At 39.9% G+C, this 18,914-nt stretch overlaps 2 protein-coding genes across 3 annotated transcripts in view; both read left to right on the forward strand.

The window, feature by feature from the left end:
* ATP10A (ATPase phospholipid transporting 10A (putative)) overlaps positions 1 to 5,186 on the forward strand; it is a 1,517,068-nt gene extending 1,511,882 nt beyond the window's left edge. The window contains exon 20 of the mRNA XM_044073977.1: positions 4,995 to 5,186. Within this exon, the coding sequence (XP_043929912.1) occupies positions 4,995 to 5,186 (192 nt within the window). The remainder of the gene's footprint in view (positions 1 to 4,994) is intronic.
* ACP7 (acid phosphatase 7, tartrate resistant (putative)) overlaps positions 1 to 18,914 on the forward strand; it is a 1,845,593-nt gene that overhangs the window by 244,024 nt on the left and 1,582,655 nt on the right. The gene's annotated exons all lie outside the window — the stretch shown is intronic.

An 18,914-nucleotide genomic window follows, 5' to 3' on the forward strand; every position in this document is an offset into this window, starting at 1 on the left:
TGATTAATTGGAAGCTTCTTGTAGAGTAGCTGTTACTGGCTCTGTCATATGTAGACATGCTTGGTTAAAAGAACAAACCCTCCTTGACCATGTTAAAGCAAAATTATTGGATGCACCTTTACAGCAGGATGTATTATTTGGTATCAAAGCAGAAGAGGTTTTAAAGAAAATGGAGGATAAGGCAAAGTCTATGCAAACGGTCAAGAATTTTTTGCAGGGACAACCCCCTCGTTTCAGCAGAAATTGGCCAACAAAAAACTGGTCCTTTCCAGCTTCAAACAGATCACAGAGGGGCAAATACAGATGCCCAAGGGGCAGAGGTCACTCACAGGGCCCTTACAAACCTCGCCAATGGGGTTCTGCTACCCAGAAAGGAGGAGAAGACAGGCCCCAAGCTAGCAGAAGACAAACACAATGACTCTATCCTCAAACTACCAAGCACATCTCTCCTGGCAACTCCCTTGGGAGGAAAACTAGCATTGTTTGCAGACAACTGGCACATCATCACAAAAGACAAATGGGTTCTAAACATTGTCTCGCAAGGATACAGATTCCACTTTCATACCTTACCAAGGATCAAAGGAATGCCAAGCCTGCCACCAAATCAATGGGCAGAGGTACAAAATCAAATTACATCTCTCATGAACATGAGAGCCATTCAACAGGTACCTACACAGGAGCAAGGACAAGGATTTTACTCAAGACTCTTCCTAGTCCCAAGAAAGGACAAAGCATGGAGACCCATTCTGGATCTTTCAATTCTGAACACCTGTCTGCAAGTGCCAAAATTCAAGATGCTAACACTGCAGCAGCTTCTTTCCATGCTGGGCAAGAATGCTTGGCTAGTCACTTTGGACCTCAAGGAGGCATACCTGCATGTCCCTATCAGACAAAATTGCAGAAGATACCGCCGCTTCATTGCAGGTTCAATGCATTATCAATTCTCTGCACTGCCCTTTGGCTTATCTACTGCGCCCTGGGTCTTCACAAAATGCCTGGCACCAGCAATTGCATACTGCAGGCAAAGAGGAATTCAAATATACCCTTACCTGGATGACTGCCTTATTCAAGCAGAAAGTAAGGACATTCTTTTAAAGCATCTGGCATTTGTCAAACACCTTCTAAGTTGCCTAGGGTACACAGTAAACAAAAAGAAATCAAAACTAGTGCCCTCACAAAACATAATATTCCTGGGTGCCAGCTTGAATACAACGGCCCAGATGGCTTATCTCACGCCAGACAAGCAATGACAGCTGTTTCAATATTTCAAAATAATGGCAACAAAGACCCAACTCCCTGCAAGAAAAATTCTGCAGGCCTTGGGATTCATGGCATCTTGCATACTACTAATACCATTTGCAAAACTGCATATGAGGAATTTACAATGGTACCTGAAAAGTGTATGGACTCATCACAGCCACAGCTTGGAAACAATGATATCACTCATTCCCTGCCTTCAACAGGAGTTTTTATGGTGGGCACAGGCATGTCACCTCAACAAGGGTCAGCCTTTCACCTTACCTACAGCCAGGCAAACTATGACAACAGATGCATCGGACTATGCCTGGGGAGCACACATGGCAGGGCAGTGCATTCAGGGCAAATGGACTACAGATCAGAGGCATCTGCATATCAATCAAAAAGAAATGCTAGCAGTACAGAATGCCCTAAGAGCTTTCAAAGACCTTCTACACCCAGGACAACTAATAATAAAGACGGACAATACCACAGTCATGTGGTACATAAACAAGAAGGGGGCACACATTCCTACCCTCTATGCAGGCAAGCAATGACCTTGTGGAACACTGCACTGTCTTACCAGGTTCAATTACAAGCACAATTCCTGCCAGGAAAGAAAAAAACATTGGCAGACGACTTAAGCAGAAACATCATGGATCCACACGAATGAAAACTAGATCCACAAGTATTTGCAATGATAGCTGAAAAATGGGGACGCCCAGACATAGATCTGCTTGCAAGCCCCCACAACCACCAACTTCAAACATTTTGCACAAGGACCTTCCATCCACTAGCTTGGAAAGTGGACGCCCTCTCATTCAGCTGGAAAACATTAACAGTGTATGCCTTCCCTCCACTACCTCTTCTAGCAAAGGTACTGCTGAAAGTCAGATTAGAGAGGCCACAAATGATACTCTTTGCACCAGACTAGCCACGCCAGCATTGGTACCCAATTTTAAGGAACATGGCCCACGGCCCACCATGGATTTTGCCACAAATTCCTCACCTGCTCACCCAGTGAGACCATCAGATTCTACACAGCCAGCTCAAGACTTTAAACCTGGCTGCATGGCAAATTACCTAAACAACCAGCCAACACCTTTATCCAAAGCTGTTATGGATGTCATTCTGGAGGCTAGGAGACCCAGCACCAGGAAAATCTGTTCAGACAAATGGAAAAGATTTTGCGCCTGGAACCAGGCTAAAGGCCTAAACCCCCTTGATCCAAACATCCCTCAGATTCTACAATATTTAACTGAGATGTTAGACAAAGGACTTTCCTTTTCATCTATTAAGATCCACACCTCAGCAATTTCAGCTCATTATAGCACGGATCCTCCTTTATTCTCACATTCACTCCTAAGACAGTTCCTCAGAGGGGCTAAGAACTTAAGACCGCCAAGGAGAGCTCCAACACCTACTTGGGATCTCAACTTTGTTCTGGAAAAGCTTACATTGCCACCCTTTGAACCAGTTTTTTCAGCTGATTTAAAATTTCTTTCATGGAAAACTGCCCTACTACTAGCAATAACCTCAGCTAGAAGAGTCTCAGAGCTGCAGGCACTAATGGCAGTGGAACCTTTCCTCATTTTTCATCAAGACTGAGTCTCTCTATGAACTAATCCTTCCTTTATGAAAGAGGTGGTATCTAGTGTGGCCCTAAACCAAACCATTCACTTGCCCACCTTCTTCACAAATCCCCAGAACAAAGGAGAAAGACTCCTGCACTCTTTGGACATTCACAGGCAATTACGTTACTACTTGGATAAAACTAAGGCTTTCAGAAAAACTGACCAGCTTTTTGTAGCCTATGCTACAGGATCACAAGGAAAAGTTATCTCAAAACAGACAATTTCAAAATGGATAGGGCATTGCATACATTATTGCTACATACTTCATGGGAAACCAGTACCTGCTAACATTAGGTCCCACTCCACCAGGGCTACAGCTAAATCAGCAGCCTTTCTCAGGGGAGTGCCAACCAAGGATATTCTGGAAGCTGCTACTTGGAGTTCAGTGCACACCTTCACCAAACACTATCACTTGACTTACCTCTATACTCTAAGACTAGAGCTGGTTTTGCCACTGCAGTTTTGCAGGGCTTACTAGCTTCTTCTAACCCTATCTGACTCCACCTCCCATCCTTAGCTTTGGGATTCAACCCAAGTGTGATGACTGCAGCAGGGTAACACGATGAACATAGTACAGTTTTGTACCTACCATAAATGTAGATGTTAGAGTGTTCACCCTGCTGCAGTCCAGGTTACCCTCCCTCCATCCCCTCTGAACTAGCTGAACTTATCTCTACCACTCTATCCTATACTACCTCTGTGGTGTATTTGCTTGTGCCTAAGGGTTTTGTTTTATTTTTATATAGCTATATAGCTATATGTATATATATATATATATATATATATATATATATATATATATATATATATTTTTTTTTTGCTTACCTATTGGTGGCACCTGACATCTGGGGCAAGAAAAACTGAAGAAAATGGCGTCGGATGCCTCTTATATACCCCTGGCGCACCGAAGTCAGAGAAGAAGCGACAGCAACCGACGCCGGACCAAGACTTTGGAATTTGGGCCGACTGCGGGACCGCCTGACGGCAGGATAACCCAAGTGTGATGACTGCAGCAGGGTGAACACTCGAACATCTACATTTATGGTAGGTACAAAACTGTACTTTTTCTTTTAACTTTTTAAGTGCATTACTGTAATATTTATAATTGTACCTGATTTGGGGTCTTTGACACTCCATTGTTTATGGCTTTGTATAGAATTCCTCTGCAGTGAGACATATTCATATTTTTCCTGTTGCTGTTATGATAACATTACAGTTTGCCAAGCAGAACTTTTTATATTCACCTGAATTTTTCTGAGCATCTTTCTGAAATGCTCTGACTTATTAAAAATTTGTATAACTGTATAAGCTAATACCCACAAGGCAGATATGTACATATCTTGCTAAAAGGTAGGATTCTGTGTTTTACTAAGCAAACTTTATATGGCTTTAAGGTACCCAAAATCATCATCTTCTTCTTTCGGCTTTTCCCGGTTAGGGGTCACCACAGCAGATCATATGCCCGCTCATGATTGACAGTGGTGTTTTACAGTGTCGAGTTGCCAGCCCAACCTTCCATAGAAGGCACACGCACACATACTCACACCTAGGTCCAATTTAGTGTGTCCAGTCCACCTACTGCATGTCTTTGGGATGTGGGAGGAAACCGGAGCACCCGGAGGAAACCCACATGACCACAGGGAGGACATGCAGACTCCGCACAGAAGGCACCCCAGCTGAGGATCAAACCGGAGAACCTCTTGCTGTGAGGAGACAATGCTAACCACTGCACCTCCTTGGCCGTTGTAAGAATATACAGAGTAGGAAAAATTTTTTGTTTACATTTATTAAAATACAAGCACAAAGTTGGAGAGAGGCAATAATATGAGGATATGTATACTAAGTTGAATTTTCTGGCTATACCCCATGCATAGAACAAGAAGTATAAACTTTAAATTATTAAGCTTGATGTGGTAAGTAACTTATAAACAAAGTCAAGCTGTAATAGCAGTAATGCTTTTCAAGGTATGTGTTGTACTGGAATAATATCATCTCTGGATGTGAGCCACACCTGGTCTGTACCTGAGCAGGTGTTGTGTTAATAATATGCAATTCATATTTTTATTAAAGGAAAGGTCTGTGTTTTCTGTTGTAAGAATGCTCTGTGTTCTTCTTTTTTTGCAGACGTGGTTCCATTGGGCATCGGTCATCTTCAGCATTCTCCTGTTTCTCACTGTGGCACTTGGTTACAATGGAAACTGTCCAACATGTTATCCTCCATCAAATCCTTACTGGACTATGCAAAGACTACTAGGAGACCCCCAATTCTACCTGCTTTGTATAATCACACCTGCGGTTGCACTTCTACCTAGGTAACACAAATGCTTGTTCTTTTGCAGGTTAATATTCTAGAACACAGATAGTTGTATCTTTCTCAGATATGTGGCAATTTTTGAAGCAATACCTGGCAATGTGTTATATGCATCTGAAGTAGTCACTTGAATATGATTCCTGGTGAACCTGAGATGTTTTATGTTTAGAAATGCAGGTATCTAGTAAAAGACTCTTGCATCTAGTAACATTATACAAGTGCATCACTTAACGATAGAAAACAATGCAACTATTTCCATTTATTGTCACAGTTCCCTTCTGCCCTAAAATTCATTGCCACCTTCACTACATCCTGTAGAGATTGTCATTCTGACAGATCCTTCACCTCAGTAGAGATTTCAGGTGGGCAGTTTGATTATATTTTGTGATGATAAGGTTAATTCCTCTAGCAGTTGAAAGAGCTATACTAGTGTCTTCTGTGTAGGACCCACTGATGGTGCCCAGGGCTGCCACTTGCAACATTCTTTTCTGACTAGCTCAGAGCCCCAAATGAGAGTATTGACTTAGTTTTGCCAGATCAGTACTTGCTGATGGATCCTTACACAGGCCTCTCTCACAGCAAAGGATTTTCAAGGAATGCTGTTCCATGGTCTCTGAATGGTCCCAGATAATCTGCCAAAAATGTTGGGTTGCCACATCTTGTTCTGCTGAGATGAGCATGAGTCAGGAATTGCCATCACTCAAATGTAGGCTGCCTGCCAGTAAGTACCATTTATGTGTATAATACATATTCCATTAAACCCTTAGTGAATTCTGAGACATTTATTCCTGAAACAGCAAAAACACTGGTATCTTAAGTGTCAAGTCCACGTTTTCCTACTTGCCCCGGTTATTTTATTCAGCAGTTGTGTACATTGTTGGTGTCCATCTAGGGGGAATCCAGTACGTGTCAGTATGGGAAGAAATGCTGGACAGTAAGTCTTGCTTTGCCAGGGATGGCCTTCACCTCTCATTCCAGGGTTTCTACATATTGGCTAAAGCCTTTGTTGCTTCCATGGTGCCTTTTTTAGGCAGGCTCCACCTAATGGACATCCCAACCTATCAAAGGAAACCAACCAAGCACCAGACCACATTGAGGTTTTTTTGCTCACCACTAGGAATCTAAACAACAAATTGCCTACTCTTCAGGTTCTGCTGCATTTGGTGTGAATATATACATTTGCTATTTTGACACCCCACTACTAGCCCAGTAATCAAGGGTCCTCAATCCTCACCACTAACAACAGTGGGGGGTGTACACACTGGGAGAATGACAAATACACACACAGTAAAGTGCAGTTTCCCCTTAAGAGACCGCTGTCAGTCTGGGGCTGGTTTCTCCAGATCCTCAGTAAGACTCCCCACCGGCATAGCTATAGGGTTGCAATCTCAGCTGAGTGGCCAAACCAAGACCTCCAGCACCCTCTCTGTACCACCAGTGCTTCGTGTCCCTGCCCAAGTAGCTGACACATACACGCACTATGATATTTGATTTATTCACACAGACACACACACACCTGCAAAAGGCTGGCACAGATTTACTAGCTATGTCCCCTTCTGCCCAGACTATAATGTAGTTTTCACCGCCACCAGACACTACTTATCAGTTACTTTAAGCCCTTAGCAAAAGGTGACCAATCTTACTGTGTGCTGTTACTATTAATCCAAATGGTAATCTGACCAAGAGTAAGGCTATTAGGAGTTGCCTCCACAGTGTCACCAAATAGATATGCAAGTACTCTAAGAGCTTAAACATGTCTCACAAATATCATTCACAAAGATAGGTTTAAATATATTTAATAGTGAAAGAACAATACAGTACTAAATATTCACAGTGACTTCAGAGTTCAACATCACAGGAAATATTTAAAACAACATTGCAGGACAGTCTCAAATAAATACAGAAAACATTTAAACTAATCCTTACTATATTCCTTATTGAATCTAAAAGAAATTACTGTACCCTAGTTAACTTACTTACAGAGCCAGGCAAGACATATTTAGTGAGTGGGTTTTCCCAGCTGATGCTGCCAGTTCAAAGACAAAATACAAAATCCCCTCTCTCTCTCTCTCTCTCGCTGTCTCTCAGAGAGCTCTTAAATTAATATTTCAAATATTGCTGCTGGGATGCTTGCAGCATGACATAATTTCTTGTCATCTGACTTCAGTTCCTAGGCTCAAAAATAACCATTGAGGTAGCATTTAGTATCTACCTGTGAAAATACATAGACAAAGGCTTTTCCTCAGATGTTTGCAGATCCTGGAATTCCTAAAAAATACAACACTTCTAAATCTCAAGCCTCGTAATTACCTCTCTTTTAAGACAATACAAAAAAAGTCTAGTTCTAGACCGTGTCTCTGTTACTGTACTGAAACTGAGAGATAGCATCTTTTATTTATGGCCCAGATATAAAGTAGCTTAATTTCAACAATTCTTCTGAAGTTTTGCAAGTTAGTCGCCTGTGTTTCACTGTCCCTGTTAAGCAGCTACAATAGTGTTTAAAAATATGTCTTCAGCACAGATGCCTGTGTAATATGACATACACTTCTAATACATTTGCAACACAGGCATATGAGTCATGTTGATATTCACAAATGACACACAACCATTTACAAAATTCCAGACAGCTGTGTTGGCAGTATCTCTCCCTGTCACACTTCTATATAAATCATATTAATGTTAAATTACATATAATTATTTACAACATTCTAGATAGCTAGGCTGACAATATTTCCTTTTGTGACACTTATTACAGAAAAAAAAAATGTTGAAAGCTCTCCATCCATGTCAGGAATTTATACCTACCATGCCTTTTGGCCTGATGGTAACTGTAGTAAGAATATCCATATTTGTTAAAAACAACATCACTTCTAGACAGATACCCAGTGACTCAAAAACTGAACTTATTGAGATCCAAATCACACTAAATAGGAACAACTGTTGGATCATAACATATTACTTGACCCCTTCTGTTCTCCCAGAAAGCCATATTAGGTACCTAAATGCAGTGAATAAACTTCACATTAACAGGAATTCCATTATCCTAGGAGGCTTTAGCTGGCCAGTGATAAACTGGAACACCTGGACTTCAACTGCAGGCTATGCCTAAAAAGGTCCTGGACCAAGTTATCAAGAAACCGACTACAGGACAAAATATTCTTGACCTGGTTATTGCCAACATGGCTTCAATATCTGCTATCCCCTCGTACCCATTCTCCAGTTAAATCCATTCACAAACTGCTAACCTTTTTTCTTCAAAGTCTTCAAGCAGTGTGTTGCAAACATCACAGAGAGCTCAAGCATACAAACCATCTCTAATTCTATGATGAAGTGTTGAAATTAATGTGTAACTGTAGTGCCCAAGATACTGACACAGCAAGTACTTACACAAAGTCTATGTGCACCTATATAAATGCATTGACTGGGAAGTTCCTACCAGTTCCAAACAAAATGGGAAGTTTAAAAGTTATCCAATCTGGTGGTCCACATGTATAAATAAAATACTATGAAAGGAAAAAACTTATTAAACCGTATAGCAAAACAAAAAGCCTCAAACCAATATTAACTTTGAAAAGCTATTGAAGGAACTAAAAAACACCATCAGGAATCCAAAGGCATCCCATTAACTTAGATTAGCATAAGAAGCTAAAGACAATTGCAAATCTTTTTTTAATTACTTTAGGAAACTAAGAAATAACACTCAACATTGCTCAGAGCTTGTGCAAAATGGCACTATCTACTTTGATCTAGAAGAAATGTGCAATATACCAGCAAATAAATATGGTACAAATTTCACCAGTGAATCTCAGCTCCTCACCCCAGCCTTAACCAAAGAACACTTGCTATAGATTCTCCCTCAAACATAAAAATGCATTATCCATGGGGGCCTACAGCTGTTCAACCTGTGGTTAGCCACTGATATCTGTCCCTGAAGTATGGCACACAGCTGTTGTGATACCACTTCACAAAGGTAGACTCACTACTGACCCCTGATACTACAGACTTATTAGCCTGACTATTCTCATATGCAACAACATGGAAAGTATCATAGCTAACCTAATTAGCTGTGATATCAAAAATCTTATAAGGCTTGACTCCTAGCAGTTTAGCTTTGTTAAAGGTAGAGTTTGTTTAATGAATCTGGTCAACTTCTTTCGATGATTAACACAAGCTGTGGACAGGGGAGATGCTGTCCATACATCATACTTCAACCTGGCTAAGGCTTTTGACATCCAACCATGTACTAACACAAAAAATGAACTGAATGAACTCCAAATTGACCCATATGTTATTAGGTGTATAGCAAATTGGTTGAGGAATTGAATCCATGTGAGTCTGGCTGGTGCTTCCTCAGTAAACATAAAGGAGACCAGTGGTATTCCTCTGGGTCTATACTGCGATCCCTAACTGTTCAGCATCTATTTCACACATCTCAAAATTACAGATAGGTTTCTCTGGATAACCAGTTTTGTGGATGACTGCAAACTTGGTGTCAGCCTATTCTGATACACAGAAGCTCCAAATGGAACTCACACTTGTCAAAAAGTGGTACTCAAAAAATGAGTTAAAGCTAAATGCTAAAACGTGCATCAATCATTTCATCCATGTTGTAGTGTAGACAAAGTACAGTTGAGTAAGTAACCTTGCCATTACAGTAGATGTTTGAATGATCACTACTGGAGTAGCCTTGGCTATATGGGCTATATTCTACCAAGAATTGTAGCATTCAGACTGCTTCCAAAGCTTCAGGGCATCTTTCATATGCCTGAGCTGAGCGGTGCTGACTTTTTAAAAAGAGAGGTTTAGGTGCCAAGCCCTTCAAAGCTTTCCTGACACTGAAGGTCTAAGGGTGGAAACTTGCAAGATGATGGAGCTGACATACATCTACCCTTTTAAGTAAATGCTAGCCATAATTATATCCACAAGTGTAGATGTTTCTTGAAATTATTTTGGGCTCTCTTGAGTAGATAAAAAGTCTTCAGTAACTCGTCTGTTTCAAGATTTATCTTCTGTCTTTTCCATGACCCCTGTTGTAGAGCAGCAATGTTAGCTACACCTTCAGGTAGCTTTCTTGGAATATTGACTTTGAAATGTTGCTTTCTTTGTTAGTTCATTTGTTTTCTCAGAAATTGTATGGCACTGCATTTTCACTGTGTAGTTTATATACCTGTCTTGCCAGTGTGTGTGTTAATAGGTCTTTGTAAAAGGGAAGTTTGAATGAGTTCATTTTCAGTGGAGGTCCTGGTTGTTAAAAATCAACATAAAAACTAAAATAAAAGCATTTAAACAGCAAAGGTAGAATAACAGACTCCCATAACAGTGCAACATGTCCATATAGAGAAGAGAAAATGGGTACCTAACAGCTGATTTGTATATGACGTACAGTAAGCAAAAGCATATAGTGACGTATTCAACTGTTATGGCATTAAAGTATATTGATGTTAAAGTGAGGAATGAGTACAAAACTAGCAGGGGGAGGGTGCTATTTTCAGAGATGCAGATGTAAATAGGATAACTGCAAATTGCATCTTAAACAGTCCAGGGGCACATGGGAAAAGGAGCTGAAATTATTGATCGTCATTTTAGAAGAATGAGTACAGTTTTGATGTAAAACAGAAAGGAAAATAAAGAGAAGTGATGAAGTGTAGGAGTTTGGGGAGGAGTATTATATGAGATATACACAGAGTATACAAGTTAAGCTGAGAGCAGTGTCAGGCAAGTTAATAGGACCACTGATAAGTAATTAATAGTTGTCAGTGATCTCATCCCTCTTAGTAATATAATATCTAGACTACACTGGGGTGTCATACAGCTTATCTGCTATCTTTGCCATGCCTTTAATTGCCCCTGCTCTGACCTCCTATCTTGGAAGGGATTTATATTATTTTGATTACTTAAGAAGGTAGTAAGAATCCTAAGATACTGAGCTGTCCCCCTACCAGTCAAATAAGCCAGCTTGCCAAACATATGTCCTTTGTCATCTAGTTAATGGGTTGAAAAGTTTCTACTCAATGATTTATTTTATGGGATAGTTAGACTGGTCTGTTTACCCTTTTTTTGTCATAACTAAGACACAAGATAAAACACTCACGAGTCTTTGGATCAAGACTCTGAACAATGTGAAAGCCCAGAAGCATTGAGGGAAGATCTCAAAGATTGTGGTGGACTCCAGATGTTGAAAACAATGCTTTTTCACCATTAGGGAAGATAAAGCATTTATTTCAACTTTGAATTGCATGTTTATGTTGCACTTATTCATCCATCTACCTGTACATTAATTTCTGCATTCCGTGCAATTTTATCCTGATTAACAAAATTTGTTTGCCTGTGATTTCAGCCTGGCCTGGTGCCGTAGTCTTGTAGTTTGATTTCTAATAGTGGGAGTATTAAACTTTCCTGCAAGAACTGTGTTCCAAACATTTTTCATAAGTATTTTTTGCACAGTTCCTACCTTTTTACCTCTTTACTACTAACAGTAACTGTACTTTGCACACTCTGTCTGGTTTGGTGCCATACTGTTGTAGTTTGATTTGTAACAAAAATATTGGAAATTACTGCAGGATCTGTGCTCCATAAAGCCTTTGAGATATTGATTTCACACTTCCTGACTTTTTTTTTTACATCTTGTCATCTGAAAGTAATTGTACTTGCATAAGTCTGCCTGGTACAGTGTTGTTGTCTTGTAAGTTGATTCCCTGTAGTGGGAGTATTGTGAATTTACTGCAGGATCTGCACTATATTACAGCCATTTTTCATCTGCAGTGTACTTTGTAATCCTTTTTCTTTCTGCTTGCAAGTGCCTGCAGGGGCTGCACTTACTATTCTGAAACAATTATTACTGCTTTACCTGTTTATTTTCTGTTTGTTACATTGTTTCTGCCTTCACTGCCTTCTTTTTGATAGTTTTTACTGGTTTCCCTGCCCCCACAGAAATAGCTATAGTTGCTTGAATTGTAGCCTAGCTAGGACCACAGATTTGTAGTTTAGACTCTGAGTAGTGACAGCACTGTGATCCATTGTATGCTATGCATTACAGAGCATAGTTGTCTCTAGTTTTTGGATTTTTAAGTTGTTTACTCTCCTGGCTCCTCTCCTACATTTTCAACTTAGCTGTGCTCGGCACACAAGTGCCATACGTCTCACTTGAGAGGACAGTGTGTGCAAGGACTTTTTACATCAGAAGCCTTGCTTGATTTAAATAGAATTCAATATTCTGAATATGTGGCCGCATTCAATTGTGCCAAGTGAAGATAAAGCAGCTCTGCTGCAGAAATTACAGGAATCTCCCACCTAGCCTAAGATAACCAGGCACCCCTTTTAAGGAGATAAGACAACTCCATAGCAGCAACTACAGTGGTCTCCCCCAGTCCTAGAAAATGGGTTACCCCTATGTAAGCAGTCAACTCAGATGCCTATCCACACTGGCATCACAAACACACCCAATCTCTGTATCCAGCCAAACTACGTCCTCGCCTACATCAACTCCCTCCCCTTCAAATCTGACAAATAAGATCTAAGCAAAAGCACTCTTCTACAATTTCTGTAGTCAGCCTTATTCAGGCGGGTATCTTTAAACAATAAAACAGCACCAAAAGAAAAACACGTCGATGTGCTTTTCTTTTGGTGCTGTTTTTTTGGTTTAGTTGGATTTGCACCTTTGCCTGGTTGCTGCTAGATTTCTGGTTCCTTGTTGTTTTTTCATGTGCTTTTTTTTTTTGGTGCTGTTTTTTAGTTTAGTTGGATTTGCACCTTTGCCTGGTTGCTGCTGTTTTTTTGGTTCCTTGTTGTTTTGGCATGTGCTTTTCATTTGGTGCTGTTTTTCTGGTTTAGTTGGATTTGCACCTTTGCCTGGTTGCTGCTGGTTTTTTGGTATCTTTAAACAGTATAAAACTGGCTCATGATGTTTAATGACTTCCTTACTAAAGCAGCATAGCACAGTGTATAAAAGATGTAGTTATTTATCATCACTGAAGGCTAAAGGATCACACACTATCATTATTGATGTAAGGATTACAAGGAACTCAACCTACAACATGTCTCCCCACAACTCACATAAACATAGTCCATCATATGCACATGATCTAAAGCTTAACCTCAAAAATCTCTGAAATGCAATAATGGCATTAAGTGCCCTTAACAACATTCCAAATCTCCAAAACAGACAAAGCCCCACTGCCTCACATAGTAACTTAGGTCACACTATCTTAGATACTAAGTCTGTAAGGCAAGAAACCACACAGCCTAATATTCTGTTCATAGGTGATGCCATAGTGAGATATGCAGATGCACCACTCACTAGGCTGAGCAAGGAAAAAGTATTGGTCAGTTGCTTCAGTTAGGCTAGAATTCACCAGATCACATAGGCGCTCAAGACTTTAAACAGCAAGTACCATTATGACTCTGTTACAGTGCATATGGGTGTTAATGACTTGAGCTTCACCTCCTTGGACTATATGAAAAGAGACATGATGGAGCTTTCCAGCTATATGACCCAGGCAGATATGAGCCTAGCAATGAGTAGCATTCTGCTTTCTCCAAGGATGATACCTCAGTACACACAAAAGATAATTGGCTTATATTTTGATGTTATTCAAGGTGGGTGGGGGGGTGGGGGGGTCAATGTCTGTCAGCCTGTGATGGCACGATCAGCAGAGAGCACTGCTTCACTGAGAATGGTCTGCACCTGTCTTACTATAAGTCTTCGTTTATTGGCTAAAATAACCACCCCCCCCCCAATTGTGCCTTTTTTTAGGCAATGCCAGCAAGATCAAACTATCTATGTATCAAAGTAAACTAAGGAAAATTTAAACTTACTGATGAATGCCAGGAGCCTAAACAAAACCATCACAACAAAACCATCACACTCTCTGCAAGCCCTTCTCAGTCTAGAGGCCACAGATATATTTGTAGTGACCAAGACATGGTGCAAATCAGTGGAGAGCACTTCCATACATTTAGCCCAACCACTACACAAGAAGGGAAGAAAGGTGGAAGTGTCTCAGGCATCATACATATTCAGGGTGGTAAAGCAGCATGATGCCCTACATGCCCAACGTACCATCGGTTACATCCCTTACCCCATCCTGACAAGCTACAGAATGCCCTCTATGACCCAGAAATGTTATAGCACCTATCTAAATGAACCATAGTCACTTAACATTAATCCAAGTACCATATTTGTGGGCAACTTCAACTATCCACAAATAGATTGGGAAACCTATACCACCACTATTATGCAAACCCAGAGATTTGTCAACTTTGTCAATACAAATGCCCTGGAACAACTATTTAGAGTACCCACCAGAGGAAATTACTTCATTGACCAATGCCCAAGTGGGGTATAATGTCAAATGCCTTGGCCAGGGCAAGGTAGGTAGTGTGCATTATCTCCCCTTCGTCCATGGCTTTACTGACTTTTTTGAAAAAGTCCATGAGTTTGGGGAGATGACCTTTACAAAACCAAACTATGATGGGTCCAGTATTTGGTGTTTTCCGATATCACTACTGATTAGTTCCATGGCAAGTCTTTCTGTGGCTTTACATATGATGCTGGTCAGACTTTTGGAATGATAATTACTTGGGTCAGTGGATGTTCCTCCATTATGCAGGGGAATGGCTGTTGCCATCCTCCTTTCACTCAGTACAAAGCCAGTTAGGAGGCTGAGGTGGAAAAGTGTTGTTAGAGGCATAGAAATGTTTTGTTTCATGCTTTTTAGGATGCATCCTGGAATATTGTCCGAGCCCATAGAAGCCGTAGTTTTGGCCTTTGAGAGCACCTCCAAGACATGGTTGTGTGTAATAGATGGGGTTATATAGTTTCCTGATATTTCTTGTGAAATTATCTGGGGTGGTTTGAGTAGGGTTGCTATCTATTCAAATGTCCAAAGTGGTACATATGGGGTATGATCAGATGTATGATGATAAAGTGGGTGTGGCTAAGATTTACTTTAATAACTGGGAGAAATAAGTGAATTATATTGGAGGTGTGTAGGATACCAGGCCCTCAGAAGCTGTAGACTTCTAGGTACTCTAAGATAAATTTTATACCTTTTTTCCCAACCTTTTGACCCAGTAATGGCCTCAACAAAATGAAAAGAAATTTTTTTAGGAAGAAATAAATTGTGCTCGTATCTGAGGTTAACATGCAATGCAATTGTATATGTCTCCACCTCTTATCCTGAAATGTTGAATGTGAAAGTAAATTATAAATGGTATCTTAGGTTTTTATACTTAAACTGTAAGCGTGTGCGTGACTGTGTGCGTGAGTGTGTGCGTGTGCGTGAGTGTGTGCATGTGCGTGTTAGTGTGCGTGTGAGTGTATGTGTGTGCGCAAAAATTAAGTCTGTCATTGCTATTATAAACTGGTTCCAGGTGTATAATTGTAAGTTAAAATAGGTTTGGTTTTCCTTGCTTAGGTGTACAGATGATCAAGTGAGTAATCTGCAGTCAGTGGCATGAGAATGTGAGGTTATAGTGCGACTAGCACAAACACGATGTGCTCAGGGTTTGAGAACTACTTAATTAAAGTACAGAGTACTTGATTTGCCCCGAGTCTGAGAACCTGTGTGCCCTTCACAAAGAGGTACAACAATGATTTCTTAGTTTTGCAAGATGAATATAATGACAGACTGGTTTACTACTGATTGTAGTTAGATAGCGGGCCTAAGGGGTAAAATGGACTGAATTCATTTAACACGGTTGTTTTTAACAATGGACCACCTAGTTTTCAGTTGAGTTTGTTTTTGGATTGTTTTGATGATGGTCTTGTAAGCATAGATGGCAAAGGATTGCATCTCATCATACTCTTAGATAATAGAATTGCTTAATTTGTTGTACGATATTTATTACTATGTATTTGATAATTTGTAAATTATTTTATTTGCTGGAATGTGTCAAACATTGCATGCTTAGTTTTGCTGAACATGAGAAAGTTATTTTATCCACACCATTAAACGGTGTCTGAAAACATTTTCTGCATTTTATATTCTGTGTTACTAGTACTGAATCTGTTAAAATGATTCATGTGGGAACAATACATACAGGGGAGCTATAAGGTTTAAAAGAAGGCAGGTCTTAAATGAGCCATGTAATGTCTGACTGAAAATGATTGGATAGATTATAAGTGATGTATAATGTTTGCAAGTGGGAGTGTGAAACTGTGGTTTGTGATGTAAAATGCTTGCAATTAGGATTGTGTCAGTGTGGTTTGTTTTCATTTATATAAATGTATGATTGTCATAACTGATAGCTGAATAAAAATGTCTCTTGTTTAAAAAATGATTGATTAGATTATCCTAGAATAAAGTGATATTTGTGTTTTAAAGGATGTATATAAGGTTAGTTATAAAAGCAATAAACAGTGGAGAGCCCATTACTGGCCCTCATAGTACCTTTTATTCAGCAGGTTGTTTCATTAGTGTTGCTGGTTTGTTTTGTATGTTCTATCACTGCCATTGCTTTGTTTATTTTATGTTCTGTTTATAACATGTTTTTTGAACTATGAACATATACTGTTTATTGCAGTTTTTTATTTGAAAGGTGCTAAAGTTTAAATTTATTGTACTTCACACTGTCAAATGCTGTAAAGAAATCAGTTAATACACCGCTGTTAAGGTGGCCCACTTTCCTTCCGGGTTTGTCTTCCGTTGAAAGACTTCAGAGGATGCTGTCTGAGTTGATTATTCACAGCTGCTGATATATGTCATATGCAAAAGCATTTGACATGTATCATATGCAAAGGCTATCAGGAGGCTTGCTTCTAGAAAAATAAATCATTTGTCACTACACATTTCATCAGTTTTTCCAGTTGCTGAGTATCTGAATGCAGTCTTTATGGATGCTTCCTTCCTTGGCTCAGTTTTGTTTTGTGGGTAGTCGAAAAGCTATTATGCCTTTCTATAGAGGCAAAGTTCTTCATTCATTCTGCTAAATGCAGCATCTGGGTTACTAAAACTGGTGAAAGTTAACAAGGCACCATGGCAGATAATTGCAAAAGATGTTTCATCTAAATGTATGGAAGTTCTTAACCCTCTGTGTTCTGCATTGGTCAGACCTTTTATTTATTTACCTGTTTACTGAATTTGTTAACTAGGGTAGCACACTGATCTGTTCTGATTAATTTCAGTCTCAGTCTGGGTTCAATGATATGACCATTCATACAGAGTACATAAGATAACAAAAACATTAAGTACAGTACATAAAATACAAAGAATGTGCGATATTAAGACTACAAAAGAACGTAACCAGCAAAATCAGAGGATAAAGTAGTAGGGCATATAAAGTATTACACACTAACCATGGGAACCAATCAGAAGAGGTTAGAAAAGACTGGAAAGACAGAGATTGGATAAGCAGTTCAGAAAGAAACAATGGAGGGACATATACATGGCACCCAAATATGCAACAAAGTCTAGAAGATTCAGGATTTTTGCCTGAATGTGTTTGCATAGGTATTTTGATAGCCCACGGAGACTCCATTTTTCCTCAGGTAGGTAGTAAATGTTGAACCTGTGGTGGGGGTGAAAGAGATAACTGGGAACATATGTTTTGGGAGTGTAATAAGTTGGCAGACTTTAAAAATTCCCTGCAAAGTACTTTGTCAGGAATGTTGGGTGAACAAATGGTTGTAACTAAGGAAATGAGTTGTTTGAGCTGGGATACAGGATTTGAACTTCCTAGACATAGTAAGGCCTTGTTAAGTTTAATTCTTGAAGCTGCCAAAAAAGCAATTATTAGAAAATGGAAATAAAGTCTAAACCAATTGTGTTTGAACTATTGAATATTGTAACAGAGATAAAAGAACTGGAAGTGGCATCTTTAGAAAAAGGCAGGAGCAAATTGCAAAAAAAAAAAAAAAATGGAAATTGTGGGAGCAGTACATGCAGAATTATGTTTTGGAGGAGTGAGGTATAAGGGAAGACAGGAAGTGAGCAATTTATGTAATGCTGGATTGATGATAGTTATACAAAAATACATGTGATGTATAATGTTTTAACTGGGAATATGTTAACATGGTTTGTTTTCTTTTATATAAATGTGTTTGCCTACATCTTAAGTATAAATCAATAAAGTTATGCTGCAATCGATATACATTTTAGTAGAAATCTTGCTTTACATTTAGGAAGAAAGAGCAACATAGAAATCTGAGGCAGGTAAAATGAAGTAAAAGGAGATTCAGCAGTTAGTATACTGCAGGGATATTTGTTGATTTAACTTAATGAGTACATTGGCCCTCTTGGGATGTATAACAAAAGTTAAATTCTGGTGTCATTCAAAGGGGATCCAATGTCTGTCCGCCTGGGATGACATGCTGGACAAGCCACGCTGCTTCGCAAGGGACGGCTTGCACCTGTCACCCCTGGGCTTCCGGATATTGGCAAAGGCTCTTGCCACCCCCATAGTGCCTTTTTTAGGCAAGGCTCAAATTCTAAACCTACCACCCTAGAACACCAAAAAGGAAAAAAACTAAGGGTAATGCTGCTCAATGCCAGAAGTCTCAATCTCAAGATGCACGCACTCGAGGCCCTTCTCAATATGGAGAACATCGATGTCTGTGCTGTGACAGAAACCTGGTTCAAGGCTCCTGAGAGCACCCCAGCACTAACAGGTTTCACCTCATATCATGCGTTCCGGCCCCAAAATCCGGACAACACCAAGAAAGGAGGGGGTGTCCATATTCATAAAGGACACCCACACCTCAAGGTTGGTGGCAACGCATGATGCATCGGAGACCA

The sequence above is a fragment of the Protopterus annectens genome, chromosome 6.part0 (assembly GCF_019279795.1).
Source record: "Protopterus annectens isolate FY-2018-M chromosome 6.part0, PAN1.0, whole genome shotgun sequence".
NCBI classification, from domain to species: domain Eukaryota; kingdom Metazoa; phylum Chordata; order Ceratodontiformes; family Protopteridae; genus Protopterus; species Protopterus annectens.